The sequence below is a fragment of the Osmerus eperlanus genome, chromosome 6 (genome assembly GCF_963692335.1).
Source record: "Osmerus eperlanus chromosome 6, fOsmEpe2.1, whole genome shotgun sequence".
Classification (NCBI taxonomy): domain Eukaryota; kingdom Metazoa; phylum Chordata; class Actinopteri; order Osmeriformes; family Osmeridae; genus Osmerus; species Osmerus eperlanus.
This window is the reverse complement of record NC_085023.1, coordinates 4,236,730-4,249,866: the sequence shown is the minus strand read 5'-3', so window position 1 is coordinate 4,249,866 and position 13,137 is coordinate 4,236,730. Positions and strand designations below refer to the sequence as shown.

Genomic DNA, 13,137 nt, shown 5'->3' with positions numbered 1-13,137 from the left:
GTACACATTCATTAATCGACTAAGTGCCCGCCACTGGGCGCAGCGGTGCGAAGGATCAGGGTGGAGCCAGACGGTTTCAAGTGTAAGCGGGAAATGATGCTAGGCCCCCGCGTCCAATTGACAAAGGAGAAAGCGTCGACGGTCTGCCAATCAGTCTGCTCGGGAGAGCAGACCAATCAGCGGACGACAAACCGACCATATAAACTTTTACTTATTCTGTTGGACTTAACTTCAACACGGAGACGAGAAGACAACTATCATGGCCAGAACCAAGCAGACCGCTCGTAAATCCACCGGTGGCAAAGCCCCGAGGAAGCAGCTCGCCACCAAAGCCGCTCGTAAGAGTGCACCAGCCACCGGTGGCGTGAAGAAACCTCATCGTTACAGGCCCGGCACCGTGGCTCTGAGAGAGATTCGTCGTTACCAGAAGTCCACTGAGCTGCTTATTCGCAAGCTGCCTTTCCAACGCCTGGTGAGGGAAATCGCCCAGGACTTCAAGACTGACCTGCGTTTCCAGAGCTCCGCTGTGATGGCTCTGCAGGAGGCCAGCGAGGCTTACCTGGTCGGTCTGTTCGAGGACACCAACTTGTGCGCCATTCACGCCAAGAGGGTCACCATCATGCCCAAGGACATCCAGCTGGCCCGCCGCATCCGCGGAGAGCGCGCCTAAACGTTGCCCGCGATCATTTGACCTCAAAACCCACAAAGGCTCTTTTAAGAGCCACCTCACTGTTTAAACCAAAAGACGAATGCCTTCTGTCAAACGTCTTGATCATGCGTGTTGCAATGTTTTTCGGTCTAAGCATTAACTATTGGCACTCGAAATGCAAGCTTCCGTCAATGCTAGTTTTTTAATTCAATTAGCTGTATAGCCATGTAAGTTTACTCAAAACACGGAATCTACTCTGGCAGGAAGTTGCATACTATGATCATACAGATCATAATTAAAACATTTGTAACGTTTTGTAAGTAAAGTTTAATACTAAAGAGCTAACAATATGTAAGATGTAAATGTTACAAAATATTTAAAATGGTGCAATATGACGTGCAAATAGGTGGTGGATAGACTTGTATAGATACAAGTGTTATCAGTGTGAGTCCTTGGCCTTGTTGAAGAGGCCAGCAGTGGACGGGAAGAAACTGTTCTTTTGGTGTGACGTTTTGGTCCTGATGGACCGCATCCTTTTGCCAGAGGGGAGTAGCTGGAACAGTCCAGGGTGGGAGGAGTCAGCCACAATCTTCTCGCTGGCCTCAGGGTCCTCGAGGGTAGCAGCCTATCACCTTCTCAGCAGCGCGAATCATACGCTGCAGTCCACTGTGATTTTGGGGGGGGTGGAAGAGACAACAGCTCTGAATTTTCTTGTAGAAAGTAGTCTTCAAAGCCTTTGGTACAGAATACAGAATGACAAATACAGTACACTGTTTCATCAGTTTGTGATAGGACTTGATTATTGTACAACAGGGCTGGACTGGCCATCTGGCATATCGGGAATTTGCCCGGTGGGCCGACGCATTTTTGGGCCGAATCGCCGATATAATTTATATCCTTTGTTTTTTTTGGTCGGGCCGGTGTTGGACCGTAGCGGTAAACGGAGACGCAGAAGCGGAAAACTTGAGGAAACTGTCAGTAGGCTATTTAATTCATGTTTCATCAAAATATAAGTTATGTTGTGCTGCACTTGAGAGCCTATACGATTTGTATGTCGTGCTACTCGTAAAATACGAATGATTGTCTCAAGAAAATAGACGTACTTTGGAGCTGCACTTGAAAAACGATGTTGATGTCGATGTTGTGCTACACTGTCCTATTATCGGAATGAGGGTAATATGTGTTTTATGTTGTAGTTGTGACTGCTGTTATGTCACTGTCTGGTAAAAGCGAGCATCCTTCTTTGTATTCATTTGTACGAATCACTTTTAGTAGAACTATTCACTTCTGATTCTTGATTACGTTGTACTTGCTGTTATATGTATACTTAATAAATGCACTATATGCCAATTAATTGGCATATAATCGTCTGGTAAATGAGTACATTATTTTACAAAAAGGCCCCTGCTCACAGGTCCATCCTACCAGAATTCTACTTCTATTTCCCTCTCAGTAAACTACTTGCCACACAACTGTTTTGTGTTTACAATCATATCCATTTTATAGATCCTGCTTCCCACAGCCTAGTTTGTGTCTTCTAACTTGCAATGTACAGTGTTTGGTTTTAGTATCCTTCCCTTTGTGAATGGCTAGTGAAAAACATCTAATAAATGATGACATTTTGATTGGTTCCATCACATTAATTTTAAACAAAAAACTATAATCATATATTTAACAAAAGGTAGAAAAAAAGAAAGAAAGTGATCATTTAAATAAGAGTTTTAACAAGTTTGAGGCTTGATCATGAAAACAGGTCAGGGATGTTTACGGCAGGCAGAATTTTGGGTAAACATTAAGATTAATTTGTGGAATGATAATGAATGATCAAACATTAGGAATGGCAAAAACTGTCACTGTCACCTATAATAAAATTTCCACTTATACAAAGAAATACCAATGCTTCATTATAAATGTGTCTAGTAGTGAAAAAAGTATTGTATTCAATACCAGTTGACAAGCTATTACCCAGTTAGTGTCGCCATCCAGATTGTCCACACCCTCGCATAGTTGGGGGGTGTCAGATCTTATAGCCCCAAGATATGGGGGGGGGATTTAGGCAGGTATGAAAGACACATTTTGCATATTGCACTGCGCTTATTCGTTCCTGTGCTTTGAATATCGGTAAAACCAAACAAAATGACAAAAGGCACGTGTGGAGCTGCCATGCTTGCTTGTCCTATTCCACGCCCTCTCTCTCGTTTGCTCTAATTTTCTTCTCTCCTGCAAAATACTGACAGGGTTAGGGTTAGCTATAGGAATTTTTGAGGATTTCTGGAGGCCTATGTATTTTCTAATGACTCGTATTGTCTACGAGTCTTAACATCTAGAGTCCGAGTGAAGTCTGAAGTCGCAATACGTCGAGTCAAGTCGCAAGTCAATGATAATGTGACTTAAGTGCGACTCGAGTACGAGTCTCTAACTCGAGTCCCCATCTATTATAAGAATCACATCCAAATCGAATGACATTATCTTCTCCCAAGACAACAAAATCTTTCTCTGTTGCACCGTTCCCCACTCGGCTTCTACGTAAGTTCGCATGCTGCACTTTTTCAGGCAGTGATCAGCGCGCTCTGATGATTTGCATGTTAAACAAACAATATTTTTATTTTGTAGTACATTGGTTATTATGTATTATCACTTACAATCAGGCATTTTGTATTATATCGGCATTCGGCAACAACAGGACTGGTGACACGAGACTTATTATTAGTAATAGATTATTGTATAGAGGCTGAATCTGGAATATCCAGCAGCTACATTGAGTCAGATCAGGAAAATGTTTGTACATTTATGTTTGTCTTGTTGTCAATCTCCCTTATTACGTATGTATTTCTTTCATATTATCTCTTAACCCTTGTGTTATCTTCGGGTCATTCTGACCCATCAGTCATTGTGACCCACTGTCGTATTGCGACAAATTTACCTCATACAAAAACAAAGTGAAGCATTTTCTTTTAACTGTCGGGCTGTCTCAGACCCCCCACATTGCAATGGTTAAAAGAAAATTATTTTTATTTGTTTTTGTATTGGGTGAAATTGGGTAAACACAACGATGGTTCGTTGTGAACCTTTGGGTCATGTGACCCGAAGGCAGCACGAGGGTTAAAGCAGTGAGGTAAAATATCACACAAAAGGGTTTGATGAAAAACATTGTGACATTTATAGAAAAAAAAACGTTTCAAATTTCGATTAGACGATTTTCAAAAGTGTTTAATCAAATCAACTTTTATTTGTATAGCCCTTTTTACATGCAAGAATGTCACAGAGGGCTTCACATACGCCTATAGAACTGCCCCTCAACCAACCTAAACCCTCAGGGAAGACAAGGAAAAACTCACAGAAAAACTCAATTCAGGAGAAAAAATGGAAGAAACCTTGGGAGTAGCAATTCAGTGAGGGATCCCCTCCTCCAGAGACGGTTGGTGAAAGAGAGGAGCAGAACACAGGCTTAACATAGTCATACAGCAGGGAAGTGTCAATGGGTTTTGAAACACCAAAATCCATTGTTCGACTTGGTAGATGTAGGAAGGGACCGGGAAACTCGCTGTTGCCCGTCATGGAGACTGGTTTCCGGTTGGCAACCAGGTCCAGCGTTGGCAGACGGACGGCCAGGCAGGTGCTGACAGCTCAAACACCCACACCACAGGGGATGTGTGGAGGGGGGACAGAGAGGGGAGAGCAGAGATTAGAGAATGTCAGGAGCAGCTAACAGTTACAGTCATATTTAGAATGAGATCCCCACCGGTTAAGTGTGGACTAGTGCAGCAATTTAGCAGAGCAAAAAAGGGTATTTGATGCAGCCCTAGACACTAAGACAGCGCCAGCCCCCCTCGGTTGGAACATGAACTCTGTTCCAGGGGAGAGAACTCTAAAATAAGTTATATTTATATAATAAGGGTGAGAATGCCCCGTCCCCCGTTGTCACCAACTAGTAACGGAAACTATAACAATAGCAATATACAGTAACAGGTTTAGTCGAGTCTTGGTCGACCAAAGAAAATCTTAGTGGGGGACAGCCCTAATAACATTACATTTACAGATACAGTAGGACTTTCATTTGGATTATTAATTCATAGACTACAGCACTCTAGTGGAGCTCACTTTGGTGAAGATTTGTTAGCTACAGCAGTATAAGCTAATTGTTTAGATTATTATTATTTGCTGCTAAAAATGTAGCTGACATTGCACTGTTATTATATTCTTCAGCTACATAATAGATTGTTTAGTATTCTTTTGTGTTTTCATTGATTGAGGGGAAATACAGAAAATATAAGATAGCATAACTAAAACTTATGATATTAGTATAAGTAGTAAGAAAGTTTTGACCTTCATTTAGAGGACCATGTTCTGTTGCACAATGGTATTTTACCTGTACAAGGTATCTAAGGATCTTAGCACTATCTGTAAAATGTCATACTTTTAATTAACCAGGCCAGTTGGCTAAACACTTACTCATATTTACAACAATGGCCTGGGTGAAATTAGGATTCATTCAAATACTTTGAATCGATATGCTGTAGTGATAAGTCATTAGGGTTGAGACTTGTGACATGACTCAGACTCATGGTCAGAGACTCCATACTTGACTTGGACTCTTAACTCAGACTTGACTCAGACTCTGATAAAAGGACTCGTGAACATCTCTGCCTCTAGCACAGGTGCGGGACGCCCTATACAAAAAGATTTGATTCGATTAATTTGTATAGTACATAATAAAGAAACGCGATGGACATAAATGTGTTGTGGCCCCTACTCCACTTCCACTACTGTGGAATAAACTGCCAATTTCATCCCCCACCACCGTGACATTTAAGTCTCGTATTTTTTTAATATTTTTATTATTTGGCTTTCGAGTCAGTTTAGGGTCACTCGTGCTCACTGTAATTGTGTTGTTTGTCTGTTATTCCTACTTATTGTTGTTTTGCCTTATGTGATGACTTTGATCGGCATTGGCTGTTTTTAAATGTGCTCTATAAATAAACTGACTTGACTTGTGTGTTTGTTAGAAACAAAATACAAATCTATGTATTTTAGACACATAACAAAGTTACCTGGATGCTCAATCACATCAATTCCACACCTTCAGTATTGTGTTGTGGGTAGAATATTACCACTTGTATACTCTTCCTTTGCCTCAGTGTTCGCATTTAAGCGTATTGTGTTTATATAGTCTGGGTTAAGTGACCTAAGTATTCCTTGTTAATGTAGTGTCATAAAGGGCTGTGATGTCGTGGTTAATATGGATATTGCCTCGAGAAACCCAAAAATGTGACAGGTACACTCTGGTATCGTCTACGGTGTGCCCAGGGTAACCAGTTATTTTAGATCAAACCAAAATGTTGCCTGGACGCCAAGGTAGTTGATGAATACAAAAATGGAAGAAGTAGGTCTAATTCACATCACTCAAGGCCTGCAGGCCACATAAAATGAGTTGGCGGGCCACATTTGGGAGCTTAAATGGTCTATTGAAAAAAGTCTACTCTGCTTTACAGCATGCATTGACCATAAACTACATCTCCCACAATGCATTTCGATTAGGCTATGTTACGGCAGAGTGACGACATACGGCCTTAGAAATCAGTGTTCAACGCAAAGTTCCAAGTTGAACTGTGGGTGAAGGCGAGCATGAGTTGTAGTGATGTGTCGTTCGTGAACGATTTGTTCATTTTGAACGAATCATTAGTATGACTCGGGAGTAACGAGTAGTCTCAGAGAGCGATTCGTTCATTTTCTCGTGGCCGAGAACAAAAAAAAAAAAGTTACATTAACTAAACCTATAATGATCACTTGTAAACGAATATCATTCACGTCTTACTAAACCTAGTCACGCAAAGACTCATACCCGGCAATTGAACGAATCATTGATCCGAAGACCCGGTTGTCAGAAGAACGAAACATTGATCCGAAGACACGGTTGGGAGGAACGATTCGTTCATCTGCCGGGTACAAGTTTTTTTCACGTGACCTGCAGGCTCAGTACTGGTAGCTAGCAAAAACAGAAACGATTCGTTCATTTTGACTGGGTCTTCGGATACGGATCATTGGATAATTTTTCACGTGACCTGCAGGCTCAGAAGAGGAAACAGAAAGGATTTGTTTACCTCGTTCACTTTCGCGTGACTAGGTTTAGTAAGACATGAATGATATTTGTTCACAAGTAATAATTACAGGTTTTGTTATTTTCACTTTTTTTTGTACTTTACTTATAGTTCAGTGCAGCGTAATTGTTTTCTGTGATAATTAAATGCTAGTGTGATAATAAATGACCATTTCAAATCATACAAACTGTCATGATACATTATTTTAATGCAGGAATTTCTTTTAAAATAGTATCTGCTGGTTTACATGCACTAACATGAGAATATGATACGTGTTTGCAGTGGACGTATTTAGGCCAGGGTTATAAAATGATAAAATGTTGAGCAACCCCCACCCCTCCCAGTTCAAATGAACGAATGACTCGAAAAAAGATTTGTTCATTTTGCTGAACGAGATACAAAGAACCGAATCAGTAAAATGATCCGAACTTCCCATCACTAATGGTTTGAATGACAGCACTCCAATGCAGCCGGTTCTGCAAACGTACCCCATGCGCATTTTCAGCCAAGGTCCTTGGGCATTCAACTCAAGTTGGTATCGCTCTCGAACTTGGTTAGAGTACTGAGCCAAGCAATATGCATGTTTCTGCTTCCCCTGTCGACAATTTGGAGCCAGAAATGATAAAGACATCACCTTCACTAGACAAGGTTTTACCAATTGGAAAACGGCTATGTTCATTTTACATAAAGCTCAAAGCTATTTTGCGCTCTTGTGAAGGGCAAAAAAAGTAACTTGTGCGCTATGCATGCTAGCATTAACTGTGGAAGTCCCTATCTAGCATCACATCAAACTCAGAATGCGTCCTAGGTTTCGGATAATCCCTGAATGTTTACAACGCCTGGCTCCACGCCTGATTAACACTCGGATTGATAAACTAAACAATTGTATCAATATAAAAAATAATACGATCCCTTTCCGTAATCATGATACCCCCCAGAAATGTTCACTGCACCCCCAGTCAAAGCAGGCTGCATCCGGCCCTGGATGAAAGGCAGTTTCAAGAGAGATGGGAAAGTGAATACATGTTTGTGCTTCAAGGAGAAAAAACGGTATGTATTTTGTGTTAAATGAGGCGATGTCGGTCGTTAAAGAGTACAATCTCCATTGGCATTTTGACACCAAACACAGATAATAATGCCACATGTATCCTCCAAGAAAAACTGCAGATTGTCCAAGAATTTAAAGGCGGACTGCAAAATCGCAGCAGAATATGTTCACAAAAGCTACAGCTAGAAACTATGTTTTTACATCGTAGTTACAACTGTCCCTTTGAGGGCAACCATAATGCTGATGTGGCCCTCGGTTAAAATGAGTTTGACACCCCTGGTCTAATCGGTGAGCTTGATTAGCTCGCATTGACGAGCAGTGGATTAACGATAATACTTGTGTTTTTGCTCTAGTGCGACTTCAATGGTCATCAATGTCTATGTTCTGTTCATTTTTTTATTGGTCCATGTATTTATTTATTTATGTAAATGGGTTCAGCTATATATGTATATGATGCTATATTTATGTATGCTATATTTATTGACATATTTTTTTTCACGGTTTATTTCATAGCCATATTTATTTATGCATTTACTTACCTATTTATTTCATTTTGAATCAATTCGGCGTTCCATAAAAAGGAGGGTGTGGCACATCACATGGCCCATAACAGTTTTCTGGCCAACCAGCATTATCGAATGCGATTGCCAAAGGTTATATTGGCCAGAGCTCTAATGCTGGAATCCTTGATTGAGTAAGCATCTTCATTTTACACAAAACACGTTAATTAAATCTCACAATTGTGTACCAAGTTGTCCTCATGTGTCTCATTTTAATCCTTATTTTCCTTAATCTTTAAAGCACTTCAGAGACCTGCCCTCCACCAAGTAAGGACGACCAGCCTTCCGAGCCTACCGAAAAAGACTTTTCTACCTTCATCACCACATTCCCAGTTTCCACAGAAGGCCAGCCACCAGGAAAAAGGAAGAGGGTCGCTGCAGGGTTCCCAGAATCTTCCCAGTATCTCCAGAGACAGGAACATCTGCTGTGTAAGTACTCCAATCCATAATCCATAACAGTGATTACCAAAGCAATACATTACTTACACATGGCAATGTATTTAGTGTGATAAATGACTAGCATGACTGATGTTATTTTATTATTTCTGTCAGCAAAATACATCCATCAGAAACCATCAGTCAGGAAATTGGATAGGCAGATTAAGAAGCAGGGGTGGACAGCCAACCATCCAACTCCAGAAGAGATCCGGCAGATGTGGAAACCAGCCTCCAAACTGTCCATTGAGGGTGATGCTCACACTTACAAGAAAACAATTCAGCAGAATTGGAAAGGCCTGGTCACCCAAGACTTTGGTGGAGAGAAAGGGCTAAGTAAGAAAACCTTTCATTTTTCTTGTAAGGGTATGAATATGAACACTTAAATTATCCTTTTATCATGTTGGGCTCCACCCATAAGAAAAACGTATTAAAATGTTTGCCAAACTGTAATATCTATTTAGTTATTTTGATCTAACTCAGTGTTATCTTCTCTTTATTGCAGGAGTGGTTACAACCAAGCCTTTTGCCGAAGGTGCAGTTGTCTGTGATTACCATGGAATCATCACCACAGCTGCTGAGGGGAGACAAATGATGAGCCACAACTCAGAAGAAGACATGCGTGGCCTGTTTTTCTTCAGAGCTGGGCAGACGGAACTCTGCATTGATGGCCACAGTCCATGTGAGTGTCACGGAGCCGACACTTTTGGAAGAAGGATCAAGCATTCTTCGAAAAAGAGCAACCTGAAGCCACTTCACTGCGTCTTCAACACAGGAGAAGGTGAAAAGCAAGCCATCCTCTTCAAGGCTGTGAAGGACATTGACACAAACACTGAACTTTCTTTTGACCACGGTGCCAAGAGGAAGTTCTTCCGAGGAGAGGGCCTGGACCTGAAATGGCTGGATGAGTAGAATAGTCATGTCGATGACAGGACTTAACATCTTGTTGTTACAACATCAACAGTCCCAGTGTGTATCCCAGTACTGGATACCTGCTGGAACTAACAATGCATGTACATGTATGTAAATAGTTGTTAATTGCATTCATTTTTTAACTCTTAAAAAAAGTGTGCATTAATTATTTTGTAAATGTTTTATTAAAAAAGACACATGCACACTTATGTTAATAGTTGCATGATTGAATACATTTTCTACTCCTATATTTCTTTCTTGGTTTTATTTTGATGTTGTGAATTATTGCTTTTGAAAATTCAATTTAAAATGACCTCAGCTTGAGCAGGTGAGTAGGTCTTACCTGTACACCAGGCCCAGCTGAACACAAAAAAACAACAAGGGCAATAAACACATGTTCACTCTCACTGAGAACATGTCAGCTCAAAAGGGTCAATTAGGCCCCCAGACTCTCAGCTCACATTGCCCTGACACACATTTCCAGGAGTGAAGGGAAAATACTTGTAGAGGCTTATGTCGATAGTTTTGTGGTCTCTTTTTGATGCAGTTGTGTTTTATAGGTGAGACTCAACAATAACAAATGAACTTCAGTTCATTTTACTTTCTGGCAGGGTCACAGACAGAGGTCAAATCTAGCACAGAGGCCCCTACCTGAAATAGACTAACGTGATATCATAACCAGTCTAGGAATTTGTACATTAAAGATCCTGTAAAGTGGACCTGAAAACTAAGGGTGCTTTCACACCTATTAATCCGTTTGCTTGGTCCGAATCAGTGGAGGAGTTGCTACTTTGTTGCATTTTTCATTAGTTCCGGATAGTGTTCACACGGTCCTGTTTTAAGCGAACCAACGTGTGTAAAAAAACAATGACGTTTGTAAAAAAAAACAATGACATACTGTCGTACAGGTTGTCAATCTATTGGACAGATCGATAGATCAATATTAAGTCCGATTAGGTTCAGACCTAAAGCGAACTGAACCATGGTTCACTTGGAACCGGACCGAGTCCCGTCTTTTTAGGGGGACCATGGTTCGGTTGTTTGGTCCGCACCAGAGTTCGAATGCGTGTTCTCACCTCTCCAAACGAACCGGACTTTCAGAGAAAACGAACCATGGTCTGATTGAAACGGACCAAACATGTCAGGTGTGAAAGCACCCTAATTATAAGTTTGCCACACCACAGAATAATGTGTTATTAACTACCCATCCAAATTCGAATGAAAAAATAACACCGACAAGTATGTTAAATTAGGCTTTGAAATCGTGAAAAATCTGCAGTCTTCTCTGCTTGAGACTGGAGGGGGCGTGTCGCCTGAAGGAGCTGAATCTCCGCCCCTCGCTGCCTACCTCCGACCCAGATAATGGACGCTACGTCAAGCCGAACAAAACCGAATAGAATTACAATTTATTTGTTCAATGAGTGAAACATACATGCATATATAAATGAAATGTTCCCCTGAGCTGTAACAGTAAAAATGGACACCAGACAGCAAGCTCTCCAACTAGGCTACTTTTAACACATTAGCTACCATTTCACCAAAATATCATTCTACACCGAGTAGCCTAATATCAATTTAGCGGTTTTCACCAACTCATACCAGATACCTCTGCTATTCATTCGAATTTGGATGGGTAGTCAATAACAAATTCTTTGGTGTGGCGAACTTAAAACTCGTTTTCAGGTCCACTTTACAGGATCTTTAAATATGTATTGTAGCTTTCATTTAGAGTCCACCAAACTTGTCACTTGATAAGAATTGAAAGACAATGCGCTTTTGAAGAGTGTAGTGAGTGGCTCTTAAAAGAGCCTTTGGGGAACGTGAAACAAAGGTTTAGTCTTTACTTGGCCTTAACGGCCTTCTCGGTCTTCTTGGGGAGAAGAACCGCCTGGATGTTGGGCAGCACTCCACCCTGAGCGATCGTAACGCCACCGAGAAGTTTGTTGAGTTCCTCGTCGTTGCGGACGGCCAGCTGCAGGTGACGGGGGATGATACGGGTCTTCTTGTTGTCACGAGCCGCGTTGCCGGCCAACTCCAGGATCTCAGCGGTGAGGTACTCCAGCACGGCGGCCAGGTAGACGGGTGCGCCAGCTCCCACACGCTGCGCATAGTTGCCCTTGCGGAGAAGCCTGTGAACACGACCCACGGGGAACTGGAGCCCGGCGCGGGATGACCTGGTCTTGGCCTTAGCCCTGGCTTTGCCTCCGGTTTTGCCTCTTCCGCTCATCTTCGCGATATTTCTGTTCAAACGAGTAGTGAAAAGCGTCTGTCGGAGTACAGACTTTATAGGCTAGCTGATGGTAAACGCTTTCATTGGTTACAAAGTCGGTTGAGTCTTGATCCAATCGTAGATGGCGACAAACTCGGGGGTGGAGCCATTCTCTCTCCCGCAGAAGGCGCGTTTGGTCTCCTTGTCTCCCTCCTCTCCTCTCTTTGTTCATCCAGTCGCTCATCCTTTAAGGCGCCAATCACATACATTATTGTGGCATGGATGGATGAATGAATGCAAAGTCCACTATACATTCGTCAATCGTGTAGTGACAACAATTTCATATATCCACATACATATTTACCAGAGATATAGGCCTAGAATTATCCAGTTGGTGATAGTGATTTTAAATTGGATTTGCACCCTTAATATTCCAGGCAACTATTTGCAAGTTGCTAATAGCAGAAGCACCATTTATATGCAGCTCTACAGTTCCACAAAGCCCTTTCACCAATGAAAGTCTCATGCAACGTTTATTTCTCAAATTAGCTAGCTGTATCATTAATAATCTTCATCTGTCATATGGTTTTTCTCGCTAGTTTATCCCAAATTGGAAGTGCCATTGCAACAATAGTTAATGGAGGTAACGATAGTTAATGGAGGTAACTCCAGTTCCATGAGTGGAGCGGAGCCCCATAGGGGAGCTCTGCTCCTATTGGTTTACCCGCTGCCTAGTGCAGCTAATGACTGAAGATCAAAATATACACACACCTGTCACTCACACAGGTGCCCTATATAAGGGGGTGACAGCCGTCACTCATCCTCCCAAAAGTATTAATACAGCCGGGTTGAATAAGTCGAGCTGGGCCTGCAGCCCTATGGGTCTCCGCTCCACTCATAGAACTGGAGTTACCTCCATTAACTATCTTTCTATTTCGTGGAGCTCCGCCCCATAGGGGAGCTCTGCTCCTATTGGTTTAGGCGGAGCGAGCGAGGCCAGATACACCCCCAGCGAGACTAGATCTAAAAGACATATAATCTCACAAGGCACCGAGGACAGACCTGCTGATGTAAATAATACACAGGGTCTGTCCTCCTGGTCAGGCCGCTACTGTGACAGAGAGCCGTCCAGGGTGAAAACAGGAGAGTTTACTTAAAAACTCATGTTGTTCCTCTCGCCTGCACAACAGCTAAGCTGGAGGGGCAACAGAACACCAACAGTATAG

At 42.0% G+C, this 13,137-nt stretch overlaps 3 protein-coding genes and 1 long non-coding RNA gene across 4 annotated transcripts; 3 read left to right on the top strand and 1 right to left on the bottom strand.

Annotated features, from left to right (window-relative positions):
* The first annotated feature begins 257 nt into the window (after positions 1-257).
* On the top strand, positions 258-748 carry LOC134021941 (histone H3). The gene has a single exon (XM_062463068.1). It carries the CDS (start codon positions 260-262, stop codon positions 668-670), a length of 411 nt encoding a protein of 136 aa, XP_062319052.1. The 5' UTR covers positions 258-259; the 3' UTR covers positions 671-748.
* Positions 749-3,752: 3,004 nt separating this feature from the next.
* On the top strand, positions 3,753-4,649 carry LOC134021964 (uncharacterized). Its single transcript, XR_009930601.1, has 2 exons — positions 3,753-3,857; positions 4,619-4,649. It is a non-coding gene; the product is annotated as an uncharacterized LOC134021964 (long non-coding RNA).
* Positions 4,650-8,365: 3,716 nt separating this feature from the next.
* On the top strand, positions 8,366-10,190 carry LOC134021932 (N-lysine methyltransferase KMT5A-A-like). Its single transcript, XM_062463058.1, has 4 exons — positions 8,366-8,489; positions 8,597-8,784; positions 8,908-9,126; positions 9,296-10,190. Exons 1-4 carry the CDS (start codon positions 8,395-8,397, stop codon positions 9,700-9,702), a joined length of 909 nt encoding a protein of 302 aa, XP_062319042.1. The 5' UTR covers positions 8,366-8,394; the 3' UTR covers positions 9,703-10,190.
* Positions 10,191-11,163: 973 nt separating this feature from the next.
* On the bottom strand, positions 11,164-11,945 carry LOC134021943 (histone H2A). Its single transcript, XM_062463070.1, has one exon. The coding sequence runs from the start codon at positions 11,927-11,929 to the stop codon at positions 11,543-11,545; it is 387 nt and encodes a 128-aa protein (XP_062319054.1). The 5' UTR covers positions 11,930-11,945; the 3' UTR covers positions 11,164-11,542.
* Between the last annotated feature and the right edge of the window lie 1,192 nt (positions 11,946-13,137).

Excerpts from the sequence above, each read along its gene's own strand:
- LOC134021941 (XM_062463068.1), top strand. The coding sequence starts at position 260 with ATGGCCAGAACCAAGCAGACCGCTCGTAAATCCACCGGTGGCAAAGCC.
- LOC134021932 (XM_062463058.1), top strand. The coding sequence starts at position 8,395 with ATGGCCCATAACAGTTTTCTGGCCAACCAGCATTATCGAATGCGATTG. Across the intron at positions 8,785-8,907 it reads GAGACAGGAACATCTGCTGT|CAAAATACATCCATCAGAAA; the intron begins GTAAGTACTCCA and ends TATTTCTGTCAG. Across the intron at positions 9,127-9,295 it reads TGGTGGAGAGAAAGGGCTAA|GAGTGGTTACAACCAAGCCT; the intron begins GTAAGAAAACCT and ends TCTTTATTGCAG.
- LOC134021943 (XM_062463070.1), bottom strand. The coding sequence starts at position 11,929 with ATGAGCGGAAGAGGCAAAACCGGAGGCAAAGCCAGGGCTAAGGCCAAG.